Source organism: Solanum stenotomum, chromosome 8 (genome assembly GCF_019186545.1).
Source record: "Solanum stenotomum isolate F172 chromosome 8, ASM1918654v1, whole genome shotgun sequence".
NCBI classification, from domain to species: Eukaryota; Viridiplantae; Streptophyta; class Magnoliopsida; order Solanales; family Solanaceae; genus Solanum; species Solanum stenotomum.
The window spans coordinates 26,967,683-26,986,307 of NC_064289.1; the positions used below are offsets into that span (position 1 = coordinate 26,967,683).

An 18,625-nucleotide genomic window follows, 5' to 3' on the forward strand; every position below is an offset into this window, starting at 1 on the left:
GAAAGGTTTTATCAAATGATATGAAAGCATTTACTTCCTTGAAAATGTCCTTTTTGGCATGTTTTTGCATGGTCTCCATACTTAGTACTTAATTGTGCTAACCCCTTTCTTTCCCTTTTTGGACTAAAGTGTAGGGATTTGGAGATGATGACATGTCATGGCTATTTGATAGGTTTCTAAGTGTTGAAGATGAAGACTTGGTGAGTCCTCATATATTCGAGGACAATACCCCATATGTTCTTTTATGTCTTTTTAGTATTGTTTAAGTTGTGTATGGGATTGGTCCCGAATTTTGTACTCTAAAGTATTAGATGGTTTTGAGACATCATGTATAAAGTCTAGAAAGTCTTCTGCTTGCTATTGTTTCTTTTTTTATGAAATGTTTTCTTGGTAAAGAAAGTTTTTAGTTCCTTATGGTTTTAGTGTCTATGCGATGAATGAATTGCTAAGAGGCTTGTATTAGACCTCTTCGAGGTCGAGTACGCCGGTTACAACTAGGGGGTGATCCCGGGTCGTGACAGTATCACCCAGATACTAATTGGATTCAAGTCATAGCACGAAGGAGTAGAAAGAAGTGAGTTTTTCCTAAAGTCTTATAGCCTCTCGAAGAAAAGATCAGACGTCTTCGTACCGTTCCGCAAGACTCTACTAGACTCATTTTGGTACAATAAGATCAACGAACCTAGGGCTCTAATACCAACTTTGTCACGACCTAGACCGTTGTGATTGACACCCACACAAATCTTTCGGTGGGAGAACCGTTACTACAACCCAAACAAACAAATTTTATGAAAAATAAGGTATTTAAAGATACAGAAGCAGGTTTAAATGACTATAAAAATGGAGTCCCCATAAACTCCAAGGTTTTAACAAACAACTAACCAAACTAATGCGGAAGAACAACCCCTAGAACCTGAAAGTCATTGTACCAAAACTCTACTAACGACAAGTCTAAGAACAAGGGGTACAACCCCGAAACTAAACAAACACCTTAAACAAATAGTCTGAGTCCGAAAAGAATGGACTTAAACAAGAGAGATCCATGGCAGCCTAAAAAAACTGGCTCACCATTGAATTCTGTTACGATCAATAGTCACTTAGTTGAGGTCTATCAATAGCCGTCTGAAGATGCCCCGTACTCAACAAAGAACAAGCAAGTGCAGTATCAGTACACAACCACAATGTACTGGTAGGATCACACGGCTATCCCAATAAGTGAAACACATGCAAGTAACCACAACATTATAAAATAAGCATATACCGAACATATACAATATTAGTCATCTTTTCAGGATCAATGTAGCATCTCATGTTCTCAATAATACACATTGGTTATCAATTTAGAGCAACATACAGTCTTCCAATATCAATTATCATTAGATATGAACGTAATCATCACAAGTAGATATACAACACAATTCAATGGTCCTCTCACGGAACCCAATTCAATGGTCCTCTCATGGAACCGACACCCAAACTGTTAGCATACCGGAGCGTGGTACCCGATCCAATGTTTATGCCAGAACGTGGCAACCGATCTAATGTTTATGCTGGAACGTGGCAACCGATCCTATGTTTATGCCGAAACGTGGCAACCGATCCCATGTTTATGTCGGAACATGGCAACCGATCCAATCAACAAACCACAATCACAATCACAATCACAATATATATTCTCACAATCATACAACAAGAGGTGATTCATGGCATACAATTATTCAATTATCCTCATCTACGATTAGGGTGATCAATAATGCAACATTCGCATACATACATGTATTATAATGAACAACTACAAACATATATCACACCAACATGAAATCACAACCATCACCTACCTCGAATCCAAGCTTGAATCCCCTAAGACACTTGAATCTTTCCTTTCCGGATTCTTTCTGCTTGTTCTAGGTCTACAAATAATTAATATACGCTAGGATCAACAATCAAAGGTCTAATTATCCTGATTATAACAAGCACAATAACCCTAGACCAAACCCAAGATCCTAATACATAATTTAGGGTTGTTTCCACCATAGATTATTGATCAAAACCTTCCCCCATTGATAATTACTCTTTAGATTACGTTTTACGCATCAAAAAATGGATTCGGGGAGTTAAAATCTTACTTTTAGCCTCAAGAATGGTGGAAAACTGTCAAGAATCGCCTGGGGTTCGTTCCTTAGCTCTAAATATCGAAAAGTGCAGAATAAAGATGTTTTGGGGTTTATTTACGACCTTAAGTCACGTCGGACCCGCCATAGCGGTCCTCACTCCGCTACAGCGGCCTCGCTCTGGCGGCAGAAATCCCGCCCCAGCGGCTTGCACGGAACCAACGAGCGATTTTAATAATTCCAAGACCCCCATTTCACAACACACCTTTAACCAACGATGCTCAGAAAATACCGTTCACTCTAAGATCGATTCTGGGAGTTCTACTCACTCGAATTCAATTCTGTAAAGTCATACAGATTCCTTAACGACCTATCTAACCACTCATGTAATCAAAATCATAAATAAGTCACCCGATTGTTACCAGATTTCCCTACACCTTAACGACTCTGATTTCGTCCAAATCTGGACTAGGTTAGGAAATTTCAAATTACTACTCAAAAGTTTTCTAGCCCCGATTCTTTCCCCATTGGCTTTTCTATAGTGACGGGAACAGGTCGTTACAAAATGACAGGTTTTGAGAGTCGCCACTTAATTTTTATAGAAAAATTAAGAAAACTATTTTTTCAAAAGATTAAAATAGAATTCTAATGAAAATATTAAAAGGGGGTTCGGGGTTCACATTAACATTTCAGGAAGGGTTCGAAAGCACCCGAAATGCCCGCTAACACGCGGTTAACCGATAATTAAAATATTTGGTTAATTATTTTAAGAAAATAAGCATACTTGAGCAAAATTGAAGAAATGAACAACATAAGACTTAAAACTATTTTCTTAGGGGGGAAAGGGGAAATATGAGGATTTTATTAAGTAAAATCTCAAAGTAATTTAAGTAAGAAAATGAACACTTATCCAAAAAAAAGTAGGAAAATATAAGTAATCAAAAAAATGGTAATCTTTTGGGGAATTAATTTAGGGAAAAACCTTGAAATTAAGTAAACACACTAGCATGCAATGTCAATTAAATAACAAATAGAGAAGATGTAGGCCCAAGCCCGATTTATGTCCGTCTGGTCGGTACTTGGGCCTAATTTCACTTTGGACTTTTGGCCCATTAGAGCCCACCTGTACATGTCCTAATGACTAGCATAAAACTGAATTTCTTTTAGGCTTTAGGCCCAATTTCACGTATCCTAAAACTAGCATATGATATTAAAAATAAATGGGCTTTTGACCCAATTACAACAAAACATTAAAAAAAAACTGGAAATTTGGGGGCTTCTCAGGCCCATTTCTGCTCATAAGATATACATTGATATACATCAACTATATTTTTCCTTGTGCTAAATTCAATTAGTTCATTAGTTGCCCCTATAATGTTTTCAATCATCATTGAGGTAATATCTTTACAAGTACATGAAGGAGTTAATTTTTCTTTTTTTACTTTTCCAGAAACTGTACATTTAAACTAGTGAGTCTTTAACTCTTCATGTATTTATTTAAGCATCAATTAATTTAGTAGTCCCCATCGTAATGTGTCATTACCCAAATTTGTCTATTGGTCCTGACTTTACATGACATACAGACACATTGAATACAAATAATTTACTTTAATCCACTGTATTTTCTTATTGGTGTGGGCATTGGTTAGTGGAGATTTGGTAAGAGGGGTCATTTTCTGTTCACCATTTAATTTGACTCCAAAGCCAAATGAATGGAGATTTAAAAGAAGAAAAAAAATACACACAAAAAGGGTAACTTATTTAAAAGAAAAAGTAGGGTCTAGTATTGGTCAAGACTCATTGACAGATTGTTCATCTTCACATTCTTATCTGTCCATTATTTGATTATGGTCACCGAAGTCAGCAAAATATTTGCTTTCGCACATTTTGACTAATTCCACGGGATATTTATCACCTCCTACCAGCAACAAGTACCTGGTCTCTGTACACCAAGGCTATGTATGATATATAGATGAAAGAATCACCTAGTGTTTTCTTGCAAACTCGTACCATCAGTTTTATAAGCCAGCCAGGTCTCAAGAATATTCTAATGGCCAATATATACTTGGCGCAAATGCAGAGAAGAAAGATTAATGTGGCAGCAACAACAAACGATAAAGAAATAAGATTTCCCAGTTGAAGTATGATACAACTTTCAATAACTTGCCAACTACTTTCAATGGTATGGTTAAGCTCACAATAAATAACGTAGAATAAACAGACTTCATATCAACAAAGAGGCTCTACTTTCCCGTCCAGATAAGCGTTCAATGAAGAAATGGATAGAGAAAACATGGAAAAGCTCAGTATCAAGTTATTTTGGAGAAATATAAAAGAAAGAGTTAAAAAGACTAAAACAAAGAGATGGAGAAATTCATTTTAAGAAGGTACTTGGACATGTGATTTCATATCGCGAGATTAAATCAACGTTTGGACATGTGATTTCAAGTTGATTTCATCTCATGTCTCAAATTCTCCAAAAATCATAATTTCATATAACATGGTTAAACAAGCCCCTAAATATAATGAGTAAAGAAGAAATGTTTAAGTCTATATTTTCTACTATTTTTTCGTGTGTTTTGTCATGTTTTAAAATTTTCAGATAGCTTATGTAAGGAGATTAGTCTACTTTTAATTTTTTAAATGTTAATGAGACAAATGAAGGGGAAAAATACATTATAAAAATTGATAGAATTTTTGTGAGGCAAAATCTAAGAAAGGTCTTGATCTAGAGAACTAAAACTTTTTATCAATGCCTTACTAACTAAACTTGCTTGAAGGAAAATTACCTCATGAAATGCTAAAAAATAGATATTTTTTTTAGTACTTTTTTTTTAATGTGGGATATCCCTCTTTGAGATCTTGAATTTGAAAAGGTATTATTTAGGTTAGATATTTTTAATGAAAGAAGGAATAAGGTGAAGAGTTAAAGATGGAAACAACATTAAAGTTTGGACTTATCCATGAATTCTTAATTCAAATGGCTATAAACCCCTTCAAATTAAACACAAATGACTATCAATTTACAATTAAGGGCGATGCTAATGTTCTTATTAATCAACAAAATTATATATTCACGACTTGTATACTTATTTTTGTCTTAATGATATTCATTCTATTTTATTTATTTCATTATCTATTATAGAAACTTCGGATAAAATTATGTAGTATTATACAAAATTAGGTGAGTAAAAGATTAGATTTAGTTACTATCTAACCAAGATTTTTCTCATTATAGTGATGTGACTGCTAATAAACCTCGAGCTAGTTTTTACTCTTTTTAAAAAAAATTCTAAGACTTTTTATGGTCACTGAAAATAAAATACAAATATAGTATAAATATTTTCTTAGGAAACGCATTCTTAATGTCTTACTAATTAATGCAAACACTTTTAATAGGTTGATTTATATTTATGATGCTTGCAAGGTGTTTGGTTTTAAAATAGTAATAATTGACCACATATTTTTTTGAGTGTTCGAAATCTTAGTGTAAAAATTGTCACATATCAACTTGCATGATTTACAGAACACTTTTAATTTTTCAAGATGACGACATGATGTGTTTCACAATACATGCCGATGTAGAACCTTTTCAATATATTATATGTGATGTACATGAGTGAATATATATAGAGTCTAACTTAAGAGTCATATAGTTACACAAGTACAGTAACAAAACCAACACAAACTAGGAGATAAGAGACTAATCCTAGTTGGACTGCAAACGCTGCATCATCTGTCTTCATTCCCCCTCAAGTTGAGCAGGGTGCTGAACTACTGTCAACTTGTTCTTTAAATCAAGGAAACGAGACTTTGACAAGGGCTTGGTGAGCACATCAGTAACTTGATTATGAGTACTCACATATCGAACTGAAAGTGACTTAGCACGAACCTTATCACGAACAAAATGAAAATCAATTTCCATATGTTTGGTACGAGAGTGGAAAATGGGATTAGCTGTCAAGTAGGTAGCACTAAGGTTATCACACCAAAGGATAGGAACAGTAGATGTGAAGCAGCCTATTTCCTAAAGAAGGAATTCAACCCAGGTAATTTCAGATGTAGCTGCTGCTAATGCCTGATACTCAGCCTCAGTGCTGGACCTAGAGACAGCTCGTTGCTTACGTGAAGACCACGAGATCAGGTTATCACCAAGAAAATAGCAAAACCAGTGGTGGATTTTCGATCATCCACATCTCCCTCCCAATCCGAATCAGAATATCCGTGAAGCAAGTTATTTGAAGTACGTTTGAAGAACAGGCCATGGGAAGAAGTAGCTTTTATATAACATAAAATACGTTTCACAACTATCCAGTGAACATGCAGGGGACAATTCATGAATTGGGATACTTTGTTCACAGCATAAGCAATGTCTGGTCGAGTGAAGGTGAGGTACTGAAGTGCCCCAACGGTGCTGCGATATAAAGTAGGATCATTGAAAGGAACACCAGAAGTAGAGGATAACTTTGACACAAGTTGCATGTGTGAGCAAACAGGACTACAAGTAGCCATATGTACTCAATTAAGAAGGTCCTCAACATGTTTACATTGAGACAAAAACAATCCCTCACTGGTCCAGGTTGCTGCAATGCCCAGAGAATAAGAAAGAGTGCCAAGGTCACGAACAACAAACTGGGCCTGAAGTTGTGTAACGAGTGACTTAATTCGAGCAGGGTTATTACCCATTAACAATATATCATCGACATACACCAAACAAAACAGCTTATCAGTAGCAGTGGATATGTAGAATAAAGAGCTATCAGTTTTGGAACCCAAGAAGCCAAGAGAGAAAAGCGCATCAGTTAATCGTTTGTTCCACATACGAGGTGTTTGTTTCATACCGTAAAGAGAGCATTTCAGTAGAAAAGCATGATCAGAACGAGATGGATCAACGAATCCAGGAGGTTGCGACATATAAACAACCTCATCTAAATGCCCATGGAGAAATGCATTTGAAATGTCCAGTTGTGTGGTATTCCAACCGTTAGTCATATGTGTCCACAAAGTCAATTCCAGGACGTTGATGATACCCCTTGGTAACTAAGTGTGCCTTGTGACAATCCAGAGACCCTTTAGATTTCAACTTTGTTTTGAACACCCAACGACAACCTATAACATTCTGAGAAGATAATGGAGGTACAAGTTCCCAGGTTCCATTCTGAATCAAAGCATTATACTCGTCAGTCATTGCACTACGCCAATGGTCCTCTTTTGAAGCTTGTGAATAACAAGTAGGTTCCTCACTAGAATGCGTAATAGCAGACAAGGAAAAGGGAATCTTAGGCTTCAACAAACCTGTTTGAGTACGAGTAAACATGCCAACAGGAGGTAGTAGGGCCGGAGATGAATTATTATCAGATGGAGCAGTAGGCAGTGGTGAGTGGATGTTTGTTCCCTCTGAAGGTTGGTGCAAAGCTGGACTAGAGGAAGGTAGCAAAGAAGCGATAATACTTGACTCAGAGGAAGCATGAGGGGTTGGTTGAGAAGGCAACAACGGTAGTTGTAAAGTTATTGGGTCACTAACAGAATTGGTCGATGAGCTGGGAACCTTTGCATCCTGCGAGGAAAATGGAAACAGATTTTCATCAAAAATGACATGACGAGATACAAAAAATTTTCCTGAATCAAGGTCAAAACATTTATACCCCTTATGAATTTTACTATATCCTAGAAAAATACAATGTTTAGACCTAGGTGACAATTTGTCCTTTGCGTAAGGACGAAGCCAAGGAAAACAAAGACAACCCAAGACACGTAATAAAAAAGTAATCAGGATCTGTTTGAAATAGAACAAAAAATGGGGATTGATGTTGTAGCCGAGGTGTAGGTAGTCTATTAATAGTATACATGGTTGTTTCAAAAGCATTAGTCCAAAAACGAGAAGGAACATTAGCATGATGCAGTAGTGCTCTCCCTGTTTCAACAATATGCCTATGTTTTCGTTCCGCACAACCACTTTGTTCGGGAGTATAGGGACATGAGGATCTTTGTGTAATTCCATTATCACGTAAATATTGTGTCAATGCTTGAAACTCACCTCCCCAATCAGCTTGAAAATATTTAATAGATCGTCCAAAATACTTTTCAACAATAGTACGAAATTGGATAAATATAGAAAGAACTTCTATATTTATCCAAGTGTATTTACTAAAATGATCAAAAAAGATGGCATAATGTCGATAACCATCATTAGAAACAACCGGGGCAGGGCCCCACACATCTGAACAAATTAAATCAAGAGGGCTAGATGCCTTAAAAGTAGACTCGCTAAACGAGACTTTATGACTCTTACTAACAGCACAAGCAGTACATAAACTAGATGATTTACTAGACGTGAAAATAGCAGCCGGTAACGCTTGACGAACTATAGGATAGGATGCATGCGCCAGACGAGCATGCCAAAGACCAAGAGAAGCAGAAAAGGAAGCTGGTGAGAGTAATTTCGTCACTGGAAGAGAATAGAGTCCATCAGTACTCGGGCCGGTGTGTAGTATCCCTTTCGTTTCCAAGTCCTTAATCAAAAAATGATCAGGAAAAAATTCAATAGAAACATTATTAGACTTGGCAAAAGAACTAATAGAGACCAAATTCTGAGTAGCGATAGGAACATGTAGAATATTATCAACTGATGAAACTTTTACCTATGTGAGATATGGGTAATTTAGAATCATTACCTAGAGTGACTTCTTCAGGACCTTGATAGTCAGAATGAATAGCAAGATTATCAAGATTAGAGGTAAGATGATGCGTGGTACCACTGTCCATCAACCAATTCTGTGTAGGTGAGGTTTGGGTGCTGGCCAAATGTAAGGCAGGGCAGCCGGATATTCTGGTTCCATTAGGAGTTTTTGGTGAGGGACAGACTCGTGCAATGTGCCCTTTGTCTTCACAGTTGTGACAAACAATTTGTGACATGTCTGAAGGTATTGGATTAGAGAGCTGGTGGGAAGCACGATTTTGAGTCGACTGAGAGAATCCTTGATTCTGATAGCGTCCACGACCTGGATTACCTCTTCCTACTCTCCCACGACCACGATACGGAGTGAATGAACTCTGGGTAAATTGTGTCGTGGGTGCAATAACAGTAAGAGCTTCATCTCGTTTTAATTAACGTTCTTCATTCAACAACATTCCATATAAAGCGTCAAAAGAAATCTCCTCTTGACGTGATTCAAGTGATCTTGTGAAAGGACGATAAGTGTGTCCTAATCTAGGCAGTCAACCTGTCCGAAATTCCCTTCGCCTTTATTATATATGACTCAATACTTGCATTCTCTCTCTGTAAATTATGCAACAGAGATTTTAACTCACGAATTTGTGGCTTTGAACTGGAAGCATAATCAGTCACAAGTTTAGTCCACGCTTTTCGAGCAGTTTCAGCACCAACTAGTTGAGGTAATATACCTTCAGAGACTGAAGCAACGATCCAACTTAGGACAAGTTGATCTTCTCTCACCCAAGAATTATAGGCAGGGTTGGGTTCATTATTATCCAAAAGCCGTTCTGGAATTACCTCATTACCTTCAATATGATAATCAAGACCACAACCCCTAACCATAGGGAGAAATTGTGTCTTCCACAACAAAAAATTGGAGGATGTAAGTTTAACAGGCAGTTGATAGGCAGGGTTGCGAGAAGGAAAAGCAGTAACAAAGGAATTATGTGTAGTGGATGATGTTCCAGACGTAGTAGAAGTAGAGTCGCCTGCCATTGCCGTCGTTGTGTTGTGTTTTTTTTTTTGGTTGTTTAAACCTCTTAGGGCTCTGACACCATGTAGAACCTTTTCAATATATTATATGTGATGTACATGAGTGAATATATATAGAGTCTAACTGAAGAGTCCTATAGTTACACAAGTACAGTAACAAAACCAACACAAACTAGGAGATAAGAGACTAATCCTAGTTGGACTGCAAACACTGCATCATCTGTCTTCAGCCGATACCTTAAGTTTGTTAAGCTATTGAGATTAAGTGTTTTTATCTTATGATAAAAGTGAAAAACTATTTTCTTTGCTTTATCGGTGATACAATATTGTTAATTAGACTTTACTTGATTTTCATGAATTTATTATGATGTGTTGCTAGCTTCGTTAGTTTCACCTTGCATGTCTACTTGAACTCATATGAAGAAAATAGTCATAATCGCTTAAGCACTTGCAATTTAATAGGCATTAGAAAGCACTAGAGAATGATTGGTCAAATTATCAAAGATTCATATGCTATCACATAAAAAAAATGTGGTACAAATATTCATGACAAAAATAAAAATGCGATAATATATAAAGATTGGTGAGTTCCTTTGAAAATATCAACTTTGTTTAGAGTTTAGACTCCTCGTAAATGAAATGTGCTGACTCATAATCTAACTAAGTTTTTATTTTATTTTTTTACTCCTCAACTATCGTTTAATATTTAGGTTTACCCTCTAAGTGGTTATTCATACCCCAACCGCCGTCTACAAACTTGTCACTTATACTCCTACTTGAACAGAAACCTCCAAATTAGTCCAAATTAATATGAATTTCTTAAAAATGATTAACTCAAACAAATTTAACTCATTTCTCATACCTATTTCAAAAGAACTTCCAAGTGACTTCAATTGCCAATTGAGAACTTCCAAAGAATCTGGTCTACATTGATGGACCTTTGAGCCCTTTTCTTTCCTCCTAAATCCAAATGTCTTCTAGATGCTGTAAAAGTAGGGGTGTACAAAACCGAACCAAATCGCAAACCAAGTCAAACCGAGAAAAAAACCCGACTAGTGGTTGGTTTGACTTGGTTTGGTATTGAAAAAAAAACCCGACTATAATTGGGTTGGTTTGGTTTTAACTAAAAAAAACCAACCCGAGACCAAACCAACCCGACATTATATATATAATTTTAAAATTTTATTTTATACATAAAAATATGTACTTTGATATAATTTTTAAATATTTCTTATACTTTTTCATAGTTTTTATCTTTTAATATATTATTTCAAGTTTGAAACTTAGAATTCTAAATGGTTCAATAAAGATTATAGTCCACAGATGTTGATAATTATAATAAAGCTTAAATCAAAATCAAATTAATACTAATGCAAAAAGAAAATCAATTCAACACTAAGAATGACAATAATATTGAATATTTGTTCTTTGATTTTACATTGGTTTAGACAATTCAAATACATAATATAATTTCAATTTCCTTTAATATTTAGTTATGTAACTAATACTTATTAAACTTATTTTAGCATAATTTAGTACTTTTAAATTATGATCATTTTCATTATGACTTGTTAATTTGCAATATTTGTTTTATGCGATTTCATTATTATTATTTTTTTGTTGGATATTTTAGTGTCATTACTCATATCATATTTTGTGTTATTTTCTTAAGAAACACCTTATATAGCTGTATTTTGGTAGGACTAAAGAAATATTTGAAGTACAAGTAAATTATATGTTTGTATGAATACTTTACCGGAAAAAACCCGAAAATCCGAAAAACCCGAGTTTTATTGGTTTGGTTTATAGATTTAAAAACCCGACACAAATGGTTTGGTTTGATAATTGAAAACCCAAACCAACCTGATCATGTACACCCCTATGTAAATGTATCAAATTTAACTAAGCATCTGAATGCCCTCTTCTTCAAACACTTGATCTCAGCAATAACTCATTCCATGGTACAATTTCAACTAGTCTTGTTAATCAACTAAGCTTTATAGGCTTAATCTATAAAGCTTAATCTTTTGGAAATTGTTACGGGAAATGGATTAAATTTATTAGTTTAAGATAGATAGAGGGTTGGATATGGGTTTCAACTTGAAAAGGGATCGTTTTTGAGAAATTCGAGATAATTTGGGGGGTTTCTATCCAAATAGAGGTACGGGTGACAAGTTTGCAAACGGTAGGGGTATAAATAGCCACATAGTACAATAAAGGGTAAACCTAACAATTAAGTGGAAATTCAAGGGTATTTTTGACCTTCTCCCTAAAGTTTATTGCATGTCGTTTAAGTTCATTATTAGGTAACGACGAAAAGTCTCATTTGGTGTAATCGTGTCATTACCTTAATATTTTCTTCTCATTTTGTCTTTACTTATTATTTAATAGTCATATTTATCTTTTAGTCTGTCTTTTCATAGTAACTCTACTATGTACTCTGATCTACTTTTCTTATGAATTTATCATTCAAATTGTTGATTTATGACATTATGCAATAACAGAGAACAATTTAATTTATCCAAAGAGGAAAGACATAAAGTCACCATTGAAGTTGTCCCGAATTTTCAAAAAGACACATTAACTTTGCATGCATCCTATTACCCCAAACAAGTATTAAGTACCCTTGTAAATAGACCATTTTGACTCATTTCCTCATCTATGAAGAGGCGTGTGATGCTCACCTTTTTGACCATTTTAATTAAATTTAAATATTAATAAAAGCAAGGATAATCCAATCCGAATCTTAACAAAAACACTTCCATTTCTTTTCTTTTTTATTTTTCAAATTTTCTCTTCTTTTCCATTGAAATTTGCTCCCACCCTCCCTAAAGAAAATCGAAATTGCGGCTAGGTCTTCATCTTCTTCATCAAATCAAAGTATGGCGTATGCGACAATGAAGCTGACAAAACTAGGGCTAGAGGGGCTCGAGAGAAGATTGATTATGATCACTCTTTCTACCAAAAACGTTGAGAATCTTGAGAAAATGTGTATGGATTTGGTTTGTGGTGCTAACATTATCCCTAGGAAGTCTTGCTGTGGAGAAGGCATAAATACATGGGACAAGTTTGAGCTGCGGGTGGATTGATCTTTTTAGCTCCCCAAATGTTGTCAAGTAAATCACCTCAATCACCATTGAACCCGGTGTCGAGTTTGATGTCACCATTGTTGATTCCTAAAAGTACTTGTTTGAAAGAAATTTCTCCAACAACAAATTTGGAGAAGATGAAGTATTTAATTATTTAATTAATTAATAAAGAAAACAGTTGAAATGTGGCATTTTTTAATTTTTTTTTGGCAGTTAAAATAGACCTTCACGCGTTGTTGTTTGAGTGTTCACAAATATAGTGAGAAAATGGGTCAAAATGATCATTTTACAAAGATATTCAATAGTTTTAAGGGGTAAAAGGACGCTCGCAAAGTTAAGGTGTCTTTTTGAAAATTTGAAACATCTTTAGTGATGACTTTATGTCTTTTCTCTTATCCAAACATTATATTCATTAAAATAATGCAATATAATACAATACAATGCAACACAATACAATACGATAAATTATGAAACAATACATAACAACTTTCCAAACATAAATGCAATTGTCTCTTATATATAAGTAGCAATATAATACTCACTTTGTTCCAATTTATACACTCACTTTTCTTTTTTAATCGGTCCAAATTTTTTTGACACATTTCTATATTTAATAGTAATAGTTTAACTTTAAAAAATGTATTTTACCCTTAATAAAGTGATTTATAACCACACAAACATCTATCACTTATTTTAGACCACAAATTTTAAAAGTAATTCTTTCTTTCTTAAATTTCTTGTCAAGTCAAACTACATTACATAAAATGAGACAGAGTATAAAAAGTCGTATATCTAAGAAAAAAACAACCTTAAGACTATTCACAAAAGAAAATTTGGACACAGGGAACTTCTAAAAGAGTAATAAATTAAGAAGGATAAGTGTAAAAAATAAAAACTTGAGACTGCCTCACAAATGTTTCTTTAATACAAATACAAAGTGTCCCTCCAAGGAAAAACTTCAAACTTGAATCTCTTTGCCTTGAAAAAGAAACTCAAACTAATACTGAAAACTGCAAGTCTTCAAGTATCAAACTGGCAATGCCAAGACGCTACTTATTCTGTCATCAGAAAATCACAAATAGGAACATAACCCCGAAGCGACAAGCCGAACAATCAATAATTTCATTCAAAACTGAAATGTAAAAGAACAGAAGTTACGATCTTTTCATATATATATATATATATATATATACTTGGCAGAAGTTACAGTATTGCAGTTGTGACATGGATCGTAATTCCACCACCACTGCTGGTAGATATCAGTTTGAATTAATGGCTTGATCACACGAACAAACAGAAACCCCAAAAGAAAAAAGAGAGAAAAGAAGACGAGAAACGGATTTCTGAGTTTCAGATTACCTCAAGGGAAATCATCTTCTACCAGCTCTATTTATCTAAAGAATGAATGAAGGCAAGGGACGGCAAGACCTACAGATTCTAACACTAAGAGAGCATTTACAAGTAGGAAAATGAGGTGGTAGACTGTTGTACCAAACTGGTTCAGAAAATGGTGTCAATTGTGAGCTTCCTTCTGCGTGGTGCTTTTTCTGCTATTTGTTTCTCTAGGTCCATAAAGTTGGAGCCTTTATGTGCAAATAATCTCCTGAGATTTATCACAGAAAGCTCACTGAAGCAACCTACAGCAAGGTCAGCTTGCCCTAAATCGTACCTGCAAGTTTCAAACTCCTAACTAAAAATTTGCAAGCAGAAGCAGTGACATACTTTCTGCATTTGAAGAAAATAAAAATAGCAAGAAAATCCAGAACTTGTGTCAATATATCAACACTTCAAACAGATATTTGAAGTAAGCACCTAGTCCTAAACCCACCCCCTAGAGGGAGGAAGGGTCTGGGACACCTTTTTGGCAGCAAAGAACATTTTATGTCCAAACATGATACAATAAGACAGTTCAAATCTAGAGCTTCAACAATAAGGGGAAAAACCAGAAAAAAGTAATACATACGCTGGGTGAGCACCAATAAGTGCCACAGCCATCATTGTACAGTTGTGAGCAGCAGTTATGCCCCTAGGGTCGTCCTCAAACACCACACACTTTGATGGCTTTCTGTCCAGCTGCAGAATTTTGTTTTTGCAATAGGTAAGATCCAACAAAACCAAGAGAGTTCAAAAGAAGGTTAGTGTTTTGGTCTACGCTTAAAAAGTATAGAGGAAAGAGTAGAGAGTGTATAGTTAATCTATCATTCAAGTGGTGTAGCAGGTCAATATTGCTAGGATTTAGCCTTCAATGCAGATGTAAGTATAAACAAAAAACTGGAACTGACACACCTTATTAAAGAGAAATTTAAGCATTTTTAGTTCACACACCACACTTCTAGATATTATTCTCCCTCATATGCAAGTAAGAAATAAAATGTGCTATAAGCAGCCCCCATCCCCAAAGAATCCAAACAGTATGTTTAATATGGTTTTAGTATTCTTAACGTGTTAGAAATGCACCAGTCCAACACTCAAAATACATTTCAGCCTTACCTTCACAGCTGCAGAAAGAAATCTATGTGCTATAGACTCCATTCCATCCTCCTCTGTCACAATTGCCTGAATCAACAGCATGATGATCAACAACATGCACATGTTAATAGCCGACCAGATTGTAGATATTATCTCTAAGAGAATGTAATTAACTACCTGGAAGTACTTCATGAGTCCCATGCGCTCTAAGGCTTCAACCATATTTCTGCGATCAAAACTTGACACAACAGCACAAGGGATACGAGCAGTTGATACGGCATCCAGCCATTCTTTCAACCCTTCAATTGGCTCTGAAATCTAAAAAGAGGAGAGTTATAGTGATGTTTTTGAGTTCATTGAAAAACACAGCATCCCACTCTGCATAAATGCTTTACTTTCAGAAGCTTGTCATTATAGAGTTGGGAAAGCCTCATCTTCAATCGATCCTGATCAGCTTCATTCTTCTCCTTTGGCAGCGCCTATAATTGCATAGGATTTATAGACATTTTAATAAGACATTGATTATATAAGAGAAGATTTCTACAAAACTAGATAACGATCAATACTATTTTTTATCTCAGTGATTTTCTATAGAGAAATGTGTATTTTATTTTTTTGATAAGGTAGAGAAATGTGTATTTTACCTCCCAAAAAAGTCCTAAAAGCAAACTCAAACCTGATAGTCCACTATTTCTCCAATCAAAAAGGCATGCACACCGACTCATATGCATATAGTGTATAGAGGCAAATATCTCAGAGAATTTAACAATTATTTATTTAACAAAAGAGTAAAAAAGATTACAGGCCACAGACTTGGACAAAAATTAAGGAAGAGGACACTATCCACACTCATTGTTCAAATAAAAATAGGTAGTCATGACTTGTATGATCATATACTCCTAACCTTATGCAGAACATGATCAGCAGTTGCATTAAGTAACAGCCGCTGCACACTATCGTCTTCAGGAAGCTCTAATCCTGCACATAACCAAATGATAAATAGCTTATATAATTTAACAAAATAAAGTCAAAACTAAAAGCATCAGTAATGAGCATCTACAAATTGAGGAAAGTAGTCATTGTCTTTTATAGGTTAGATGGTCATTCTTTAGCTAGTTCTTATCTCTCATAAACTGCAAAGATTAGTTTTACAGTATAACCTTCACAATTATTTAAAATTGCAAACTTACGGGTCTTTAAGATTGTGCTTCTTGTATGATTGCAGACCATAAGTTTCTTACGATGGCTCATTTTCCATGGGATGAACATTGAGACGGCTCACCATTGCATGTAAAAAATTTTTTTTTTTTTTTTTTTTTTTTGGCGGGGGAGGGAGGTAGCCGGTAGATTAATCACTCTTTGGCCCCTGATCAAGGATTCCATTCAGCCCATCCCGGGAGATAAACCCATTAGTAAAAGTCAACATCACCCTGATCTCTGATATATGTGAATTTGGATTTATTAGAGCCAGAAAGAATCTGACCTTTATATTTATGAATCTCACTACAAGTTGAAAAAAATAACAGTTACCACTCTCACTATCTCAAATATATATGGAGATACTAAAAAGAACAAATAAGATCCAGATCATGTTAGATGACATGTCACTGGCACTCCAGATGTATATGTGTATTGGCTGCAGACAGCTAAATCCTATCACATTCCCCATTTTCTTCTTTTCTTTTAGGGGCCCGACAAAACTTCAGAAACTTAAAACTCATTTCCCACTCAAGGATGTTTCATTTTATAAATGAAGAGCAAATATTCTACTGTACGACCAATAAGAAACAAATGTATGATTCTGAAAATTTTGTCGCACCTGTGTCGGATCCACCAAAAAGGCACTACTTTTGGAGGATCTGACATGCACCCATCGATATTTTAGAAGAGTCAGAGCAACACAGGTAATTTCAATCCCACTCGGATTGGCTTATGCTATACAGCTGAAATAATATTGATATTTGCATGCAACCCAAGTGAAGAAGTTTAATTACTAAGCCAGAAAAATCAGCAAGTCACTCACCTTCTTCAGAGGCAAGTTGATTCCAGGCATCCAACTTCAGAGCTCGAGAATCTGCCTGAGAAGTATGATGTGGAAGTACATTGTCAACAAATAATTGAGTGTTATGACTTCCACTCAAGTAGAAGAAAGAACTCAGCAACACAATTGCTGCGAGCTTCATTATTGGAGCATCAATATATACCACATCTTTGGTCTACAATTATCTTCAGCAACATTTCTAGAGGAAAACATTATCTTATCTCCCACTCCCCCCCCAACCAACCAACAAACATATCAATTATCAATATCCAGATATGTGATTAAGATATACATTGTACGTATCCGTATAATTCTCTTTTCTCTTCTATCAAATTCTTTTTTCTTAACATGAACCCAAGTTTTTGTTGCCTTTTGCCTGAGTTCCAGTCCATGCACCCAATACTTTGTCTAATACAAAACAAGCCACCTCTCCTCTTTAGGAATCATATCATGAAGCATCAACTTGTTTGGAACTGGACATTGGTGTTGTTGTTGTTATCTTAAAGAATCAATTCCTAGGGTGAGTGACGAAACACCATTATTTGGGGATCTTGTACTTCTATTGCAGTTTATTCCAATTCATAAATGTATTTAGAGGAAAGTTCCTTGACATATATATGCACACACACACACATAGTGAGAGAGAGACACACACATAGGAAGAGAGAGAGAGAGAGAGAGAGAGAGAGAGAGAAGTTCTTTAATCTGTCTTTCACACCTAATTTTTAAAAAAAGGTCTCCCATATAAGAACCAAATTGGAGAGCAGGAAAAAAGATGCACAAACAAAGACTTTGAGTTTGTAAGGCAAGGTCATCAAAGATTCAGACATTGGGCCTGAATGTAACAAAGCCAGCACCCTTCAAGAATTCCTTATAAGCATGCAATTTTAGACACGAATAAGAAGCACAAACATAGGGAAAACCAACAATAGAAGATCACTTCCTTTTATATGGACATAATCAATTGGCAGCCAGGCTTCAGAGACCACGTCACTTATACAGTTGATCACAAATCAAGTAACAGTTCACGAATCAGGTAACCTCTCTTAAATTAGACCAGATGGTCAAAGATTCAGGTCTTACCACCACATTATCCCAAGAGAAAATGAGGCCATAAGCTTCATCAGGCTTCATCGCATAACGGATTCTTCGCAAGAAACCCTCTTGCAGTCTATCATTTAAAAAATCCTAAATGCAAAAAAAGGAA

The 18,625-nt window shown here is 35.4% G+C and overlaps 2 protein-coding genes and 1 pseudogene across 4 annotated transcripts in view; 1 reads left to right on the forward strand and 2 right to left on the reverse strand.

The window, feature by feature from the left end:
* Positions 1–18,625, reverse strand: part of LOC125872574 (5-amino-6-(5-phospho-D-ribitylamino)uracil phosphatase, chloroplastic) — a 102,619-nt gene that overhangs the window by 78,744 nt on the left and 5,250 nt on the right. For 2 of the 3 annotated variants that reach the window (XM_049553323.1, XM_049553322.1), the window contains exons 4-11: positions 18,502–18,606; positions 17,401–17,455; positions 16,282–16,355; positions 15,773–15,856; positions 15,555–15,695; positions 15,399–15,464; positions 14,872–14,981; positions 14,086–14,577 (exon numbers count right to left, since the gene is read on the reverse strand). In XM_049553323.1, the coding sequence (XP_049409280.1) occupies positions 14,409–14,577; positions 14,872–14,981; positions 15,399–15,464; positions 15,555–15,695; positions 15,773–15,856; positions 16,282–16,355; positions 17,401–17,455; positions 18,502–18,606 (804 nt within the window). In that variant the 3' untranslated portion in view covers positions 14,086–14,408. Of the gene's footprint in view, positions 1–14,085; positions 14,578–14,871; positions 14,982–15,398; positions 15,465–15,554; positions 15,696–15,772; positions 15,857–16,281; positions 16,356–17,400; positions 17,456–18,501; positions 18,607–18,625 lie in introns of those variants that run through there. The other variant, XR_007447143.1, reaches the window with a different exon arrangement.
* The window catches only part of LOC125872570 (CBL-interacting protein kinase 18-like), a 504,282-nt gene that overhangs the window by 74,975 nt on the left and 410,682 nt on the right, over positions 1–18,625 (reverse strand). The window lies entirely within an intron of this gene.
* LOC125872587 (40S ribosomal protein S20-2-like) lies at positions 12,702–12,999 on the forward strand (annotated as a pseudogene).